General features: G+C 36.0%; 1 protein-coding gene across 2 annotated transcripts in view; it reads left to right on the plus strand.

The window, feature by feature from the left end:
• BCAT1 (branched chain amino acid transaminase 1) overlaps positions 1 to 7,742 on the plus strand; it is a 108,988-nt gene extending 101,246 nt beyond the window's left edge. For both annotated transcript variants that reach the window (XM_046647892.1, XM_046647903.1), the window contains one exon: positions 1,523 to 7,742. In XM_046647892.1, the coding sequence (XP_046503848.1) occupies positions 1,523 to 1,564 (42 nt within the window). In that variant the 3' untranslated portion in view covers positions 1,565 to 7,742. The remainder of the gene's footprint in view (positions 1 to 1,522) is intronic.
• The last annotated feature ends 736 nt before the right edge of the window (positions 7,743 to 8,478 follow it).

Genomic DNA, 8,478 nt, shown 5'->3' on the forward strand with positions numbered 1-8,478 from the left:
AAATAGCACTGGACAGAAGCAAGAGAATTAAGCTTGTGATTAAGAGTTTCCTAAATGCGTGTCCTTATATGTAAAATGAGAAGCTTGGCTTAAAAATTCATTGCTCTTCACACTTGATTTTTAAGCAGCAGAACTTTCTATAAAAGAACTCTTTCCTGGAATCCCAGTACACAAAACTGATAAAAGTAGAATTATTCTGAAGTAAAATCCAGGGCCCCATTTGGCTCATCCAAATAAAATGATCATTGTAGATGACCACTGAGGTTTTTCCAATTCACAAGTTCTGATGTTTTGTATTAATTTCAACCAAAGTTATATTAGGACTAAAGAGCCAATTCATGTGAAAAGGGGACATCCTCTGATTTAGGTAGAGTTAGTCACATGCTCCTCTGGGTAGGGAAGATCTGTTCCAAGTCAGTTTCCACACGCATGGCTAGGTGAACATGGGGTGGGCAGTCTAGATGGTGGTTAAGAACGTGGAATTTAATGTGAGAGAGACTTTGGCTAGAGTATGGACTCAGCTATTCACTGACCACAACCTTGAGTAAATTATCTAATCTCCCGAAAATTTACTTTTCTCATCCATAAAATGAGATGGAAAATGGCATCTACTATTTGGGGTTACTGTGAGGATAAATGAGGTAATAAGTTTAAAGCTTTTGGCACAATGATGTTGGCGTGCAGTGCTTGAGCAAAGGGTGAAAGCTCATTTAAACACCAAGATGTTTGCTGAATGAACGAACGAATGGTTATAGAACTGATTTTCTGTCTCTGACATCTGGAATATCTTTATGTTTCATTTAATTCAGTTTTAAATATTAAAATTTAGCTTTGCTAAAGCAGATTATTTGCCACTGGAAATAATTCTGATTATGTTGCAGTTCCATAACTTTTGAGGGACTAACAAAAAATGGGGTACTAACATCACACAAACAACTTTCATTTAGAGAACAAAGTTACCGTTCAGACCCACTGGGTTTTGTCCATGAACATAAAACACCCTTGATAAGTGGGATTTCGGAGCAGTGATTCTCAAGCTTTGGCTTTGTCAGAATCACCTTGCTGAAGCACAAGTTCCTGAGACTATCCACGGTTTCTGATTCAGTAAGTCTGAGGTGGGGCTTGAGGATTTGCATTTCTAACACGTTGCTGGTAATGCTTATGCAACTGGTCTGGGGAATACACTTTGAGCATCACTTCTTTAGAGTAAAGACGACGGTGGTTAAACTCATGTTATTTGGAGAGCAGAAGTTAAATACAGAATGGTAATGAAAAGGCGTGCACCATATACAAAGGAATTACACTGGCTGTAAGTTTGAGTTCAACAGTAATGATAAAATTTGTGATTCTTTCCGAGTATTTGATTGTTTCTCTCTAATCTTTTTAAGGTGAATATACTTTTAATATTCAAAACAGAAGCGAGTTTTTTGTACAATGTTGGTTGTATTAATAAGTGTATTTATAAGCTATCCCTGCACTGTTAGCTTTTATACTGAAACTTGTTTTCTTGCTTTTGTTGTAGTATGGAAGAGAAGAGAGCAACTGGACAATCATAGTATCCTGAATGGAACATACAGGATATCATCCGTGTGCTATTGGGACAGACTGTCGCATTTGAATTATGATAGATTTCTTTGGCTACCTGTCTTTAGTTGTGCGTAATGTAGTTTGTATAATCAGTGTTACCAGGGTGATTGTTTCCTCATGCCAGAGAACATGAATTGCAATCATCAAACGGTGTTTTGTAAACTTCAGAGTAGAAGCTTACCTTACCTTCTCTTAGAAAGACGATAATGTAAGCCTTGTAGCATAGAATTTTCCTCAGTAATCCCAGTGCCTCCCTTAGTACTTCACTCCGATACAAAAATCTTTGTTTATTCTTTAGTATCAGTTATGATCTGCTCCTCAACCAAATGAGTTTTTTGTGTTTGAAAGCTGCTTTGAGTCAATTTCATAGGTAACATTTCCTGTCACAAGTCTCCATCCTCAGGAAGTGTTTTGTGTTTTTTTTAAATCAAGACTTGGAAGAACTGGATTTCCTCCCATCACATTTTTTTCCAGACCCCCTAAGTCCGTCATAAGGTAAATCTCTCCCTTCTTCTTGATGTCACAGTCTGATCCAAGCTCACTTTGTGCATCAGCAAGACCCGTGCACATGTCCACCATTGCCCTTTCCACATTGTATTCCTGTTGGCTGTTTGTCAGGCTCCACTACAAGACCGAGGGTCTTGTGCCTTAGAGATCTTTCTATCCCCCTGCCTGGCACATAATAGATACTCACTAAATAACGAATGAGTGAACATTTATCTTCTATAGAAGCGTACCTTCTTTGTTTCTATATTATGAAACCTCTTTATTAGAATTTGTGATTGGTTCTGACATTGCTTATATTTACCTCATACTGTCTTTATTTTCCATGGACTGCTAAGTCATTAGAGATACTTAGAGGCATAATTTTTTGGAGGAATTATTTCATATTTGAAGACTGTCTTGGAATTGAAGTAATAGCTCTAGAGAGGTCATGATATCATACCCACCAAATGGAAATAATGTATGTTAAGTGTTAAATACATTTATGTGAAGTGTTAGGTACAAAACAGATCATTATGTTTCATTTTTTGGTAGAAAGCAAAGAGATATACTCTGGTTTTTAGACTCTGGTTTTGTGTGTGCTCATTTCTGTTGAATGGGGGTTGGATGAGCACATGGTTAGGGTACAGGGAGAGCAATTACAGACAATATTTTCCTCGTTTAGGAACTGTGAGTTAAAATTGTATCCTGGGTTATCTAGGGGAAAGTCAAATCTTGATAGAAAACATTTACCCTTGGAAGGTCAGCTCTCAGACATTATATTTTGGTTTCCTTCAGTCCTGATAACTTTCATCTTGCTGGTCATATTTCATTCTCTTTTCAGAGCAAGGAAAAAAACATTCGAAAAGTTTGATGTGTTGGAGAAATTTCCTTCAGGCATGTAGCAGCACATAGTAAATGGGGCTTTGATTCGTTTCCAAGACTTTTGGCCATTGGGTCTTTTTAGATAGGAATGGTAAAGTGAAATTAGGGAAGTATAAGATGAAAAGGAATGGTAAAAATATCTTTTAGGGGGCTTTTAATTGGTGATCTGAAGTCTTGGGAGAGTCCCTTGTTCTTTTCAGGCCTCAGGTGATGTAACATGTCTTCCTCACATGTTCACCAAGTAGCATTTGAAGGGGTTGCCTTGGCTAAATCTTGTGACCTCCTTTCTAATATAGAAGTCTAGAAAAGACTTCTAGGTAATTCTAACCTGTCAAATAGCACATAATAACTGGACTCATTCCTATGAGAAATGGAAATCATTTGTTTGCCATAAATACATTTTATACTTTGCATCTCTAAATTGAGTACGGCAAGACATGTCCGTTGTAAAAGTTAGAGAACACTATGTCTTAACATTATGTCTGTATCATTTCTCTCATCAAACCATAAGAGCATTTTAAGCCCTTCTTGTTAGACACAGTGAAGACTAAGGATAGCCATTTTAAAAAACTGAAGATGTCCTAAAGCAGAGAACACAATCTGCCATTCTCGTGTAAGTAATAAGACAGGAAATTGACCTTGACACTGACTTGTTAAATAGATTTAAAAGGAACATCTGCACATCTTTTTTCCTTGTGCACTATTTGTTTAATTGCAGTGGATTAATACAGCAAAAGTGGCACATTATAACTAGGCAATTATCCATTCTTCAAGACTTAGTTATTGTAACACTAATTGATCATTTAAGGCATAAGATAGTCTAGCATTAGGAACATGTGAGGCTAATCTGCTCAAAAAGATCAACAAATTAATATTGTTGCTGATATTTGCATAATTGGCTGCAATTATTTAATGTTTAATTGGGTTGATCAAATGAGATTCAGCAATTCACATGTGCATGAATATAAACAGAACTGGTGGCACTTAAAATGATAATGATTAACTTATTTTGCATGCTTCTTCCTCCCACTTTTTGCAGTTATCACATTTCAGACCAAGTTTATCAGCTTTTTCCAAAACACATCAGTGGAAACTAAGATTTTAAGACAAAGTGTTCAGACATAGACGAAACCAGAGCATTTCCTAAAGATAGTTGCTGTTAGAAATTTTCTGTGTTACAGTCATTTATTAAGGATTCAACTCATGATACACCAAAAGAAGAGTCAACTTCAAGGATGTCTACCATGTTCTCTAGGACCTGCAGGTGGCAGGAGTGAATAAACTAATGATACCTGTTTAAAGTTTGCTGTCAAAGTACAAAGGAAAAGGGAAAGAGAAATAAATGGAAAACCTTGTTAGGGAATCATGTTTTTTTCTACCTGGTAAACACCCTCTATTCTTTTCTCGAAAGATTGCCATAAGAAAAAAATAAGACCAGAGGTAGCAGCAAGAAGGCACACTGTAACATCAGCTATATGACGGGCGATGTCAGTGCTCCTGAAGATAGGGAAGCCTACGTTATACACTCGGGGTTGAAGTTCTTCATCGTATCGCTTTTGTTGCTTGATATAATTGTACCTAAACAACTGGTCTTGCTTTCCTCAAATCGGAGCACTCTTGGGCACTTGAAGGCAATTAATGAGTATATCTTGGTCAAACGAATTGTAGGAGCCCTTTATTACAGCTGCAACTACAGCTCTGATTTAGGGAGTTTATGCTATAAAATCAGCTGCCAAATAAGCTTATTTATTTTCCCTATTCCCACTCGGTGCTCAGTCACTGTACTCCTTTTCCTTAAAAAGTTTCTTGTTAAAATTGTATGTTCATTTCACCCTCATGATCGAGGAAAATGATTTTTAAGCAGCAAACAACAACCTTCACTCACTTTCCTTGAATTGATATTTTCTAAAATATTTAGAGCAATAAACATTCATCAGATGCACTAAAGCAAGGGGGTTAGAGAAACATTGTAAGGATCCCTTAATATCCTGATTCTAAAGATGATCAGAGAATTCTTCCCTGGAATGTGAATTTCTTATGTGGAAATGCAGAAACTTAAGTTATAAATAGTAATGCTGGCAAGTAATTTTAGTGGACACTTTATAACACCTGTCACTTTGTTTTGCCACAAGTGGAATTTGTTCAGCTATCTGTTTTCCAGATATATCCCCCGAAAAGGAGGCAAAGGGTCCCAGCTTTTCAACAAGCATTACCTATTGATAGGTATCATGGAGATTATAGTCAATTTGATAAATGTTGATTGAGTGCCCACAGATGTGCATGTAACACGACTAGCAGTAGGGAGTAAGAAGTTAGTTTTAGAAAATCAATAGTATATAGACATTACCCTCATGGAGTTTATACTCTGCTACTTAAACAAATTTTTAGATGAAAAGCAGTATTTAATACAGTTAGATCATAAGGAGTTGAAGACCAGAGCACATCTCTTACTAAGAAATCACAATGAGCATTTTCATCTCATTTTTTAGAGAAATTTGTCATTTTTTTAATTCTTTCTTTCCTCTAGTGTGAAACTACTTGGCCAGGCTAGTATTTAGAGGTTGTTCAGTCACTGCCTACATGGCGTGACTCACCTCCTGGTTTGCTGCTTACTACCAACCTAGTACGTTTGTTAACTGCGTTCTTTTGGAGCAATGTTAAGTTGTCGTGGTCCATCTAACAACAGAACACCTCAAATTATGGCATCCTTGCTGATCTTCTTAAACTCAACGTCAGATACTATTGAAATAAACAAAGAAAATGTTCCTAGAGTGAATTTTTCTGGAAAATGTCTATTATGAATCAAACTGTTTTGAGTGTTTGCTTGAAAATGATGGATCTAGCTACTCAGAAAATAGCAGGTGGGAGACTAACTTGAATATAACAGTAATTTTTCACAGTTTGAGGTTTTAAAAGCAAGGCCGTTTAAAGTATTTCAAAGAGATTCACTTTTATCCTTGCCAAAAAGCCCTATATGAAAGTAGAAGAAAGTGATTGATTTTTCATCTTTAGCATACATACCGTAATAAAAGACTTCTCAGATATTAATTTGGGGAGGTTGATAAAGAAACATATCAACAGGATATAGTAGTGTTTTTGGGAAAATAATTCCCTGGGATCAGATATATGTAAACATATTTCCTTTAATGAATGATAAAGGCATGAAATTCAGTCTTAGAAAGAAAGTGAAGTGGTCTTTAAAATCTGCAGGATGCAATTATTGATGTTTTAAGTAATCTTGTTCTGTGTGAAAGTATATTTTTCATACCACAATAGGCCCAGTTAATAAGGCCTAAAACTTAAGTTGCATAGTGTTCAATTTATGGAATCCACTGTTGGGATGGTAAGAATTGACCATGAGCTGCAGTACGGAGATGAGCGAAAGTGTAGTTTCATTGACAGATTTCTCTGTGCATCCACTCTCACAATGGCTAGGTTCCTTGTTACGTATTATTGAATTATGGAGAAAATTTTAATTAGAGATGTCAGAGGAAGAACAACCGAAAGTAGAGAAAGAAAGGAATGATAGAGGGGGAAACATCAAACTTGCTTCTTTGTTGTCCAAAGGAGCTTTTTCCTCACTCTGCCAGCCATGGGGATCTTCAGCTTTCAACATAGTGCCAAATACAAATCATGCCAATTAGGAAGTGACTAAGTATAGTGGCCAATTCCTCAGATACTAGCATTAGGCCATGATCTTAAGGTAATAATCTGAGGACTGTGTTAACATGGAAACCACTTTAGATTGCTACCAATTGGGATAAGACTTTATAATTGCATAGTCTGTACTATCTATTGTGTCATTTCTTCAGCCATTTTAAGATCTGTGAGGCTGAATAAAAGAATAAGTGACAGGGAGTAGATTATGATTTTTTTTTCCTTTAGAAATACTATTTATCACCATCACTCTTTCCTTGGTGAAGGCTAACTGATTTGGAAATTAGTTGAATATTATCATTTAGTTTTGAAGTGAATATTATCATTTATGGTCATTAAAGTCATTCTCAGGGTTAAGAAAGGAATGCAAATATCTGCCTCAGTATCTTCTTCACTGATAAGTTTTTGAAGAGTGAAGGAATTCTATCAAGAGTATGGCTGGAAATAGATTTTTGGATCAAGTCTGAAAAGTAAGCTAGCTCATCTGTAAATTCTGGATGTTTCTCTGATGACGTATGAGAATGAATGATCTTGCAATGCACCCAGTTAGCTAATACAGGGAGCCCAACCCACTGTTCTGAAGAATTTGTGCTTACTTGATTTGGTGGCTGAGAGAAAATGAGTAGTTTGAGGAAGTCGTTTTGAAATCAGAATTTATTGACAGAAACAAGAGAATATCAGCTTACCTATGGAAGTTTTAGTACGTGTTCTCTTGCATCGAAATCTGATTGTAATGAAAAATGCCAGCCATTGCTAGTCTCAAGTTTCTCTAGTTGTGTAGTGATTCTTGAAATTCCCTTTAAGAAAAATCAAGTAGAAAGAAATAAACACTTTGTAAATGTCTTGGCTTTCATGTGAAATTAAAGGTAATGTTAAAAGGATTTAAGCTCACTAAAAATTATTAATGGAAATGTGGAAAATATAGTGGGTAAAGGAAACTACCTCGTTCTTCGAAGGTTTTGTAGAAGCACAATTAAACATTCTAAAATGACTTTGTTATATATGAACCATCTGGTGTGAAAGAACTCTATATTTATAATGTCTAAAGGACCTGGAATAATTGTATTTTGCTGGAAATAGACACATTCTTTATTGTTTGCAGGTTTCTCATCAAATCTTTAATTATGCACTTTCCGTCATCAATAAAACAATTTAAAGGAATCCTGTTTGTCTAGTGTCTTGAAATGGGCATTGTTGGACACATGAAACAATAGAACTTAATTACTGTTTTTATGATGTTCCAACGTTTTTGGTCATGAGATGTAAATGTAGTGTGGTATCTTTAAACCAAAATGACACTGAGAGAGTGAAAAGAATTGAACACACCGGAAAGACCTGAAACCATGCAAGGAGATAGAGTCTTAATATGTCTCATATTTTCAAACTTTGGGTAAGAAGTGCAATGGGCATTTAGGAATTGCTCTTTCCCCTGGGTATGGATGTGTCTAGTAAAATTTAGCTTTGTCTTTTGAATTTTGCACAGAATGAGGAAGAGATTACTTCTTCCCACTGTCATAATGAATTTACCTCACTGATAAGCCAATACACCCATATGTGGCTAACTAGCTTTAGAATAAAAGACACTATGTAAAGTGAAAGGTATTTAACGTAAACGTAGAGAACAGCAATGATGTGTCTTTTTAGTCAAACCAGGCCTTGTATAAATTGCCCTCATAAGCGCATATCTTTGAAAGAATAAGGCCAAATACAGTATATGTGAGGGTCATATGTTTCATGTTCATTTCCTTATGGGTTGTCCCTGTGATTGGCAAGCGCAGCAAAATCTAAGGTTTTTCAAGGAGTTACTGTAAATGGAACTTAAAAACGTCAAAGTGCTCAGTGACCCTCTTCTCCAGACCCTGTCAA

This window comes from Equus quagga, chromosome 1 (assembly GCF_021613505.1).
Source record: "Equus quagga isolate Etosha38 chromosome 1, UCLA_HA_Equagga_1.0, whole genome shotgun sequence".
Classification (NCBI taxonomy): domain Eukaryota; kingdom Metazoa; phylum Chordata; class Mammalia; order Perissodactyla; family Equidae; genus Equus; species Equus quagga.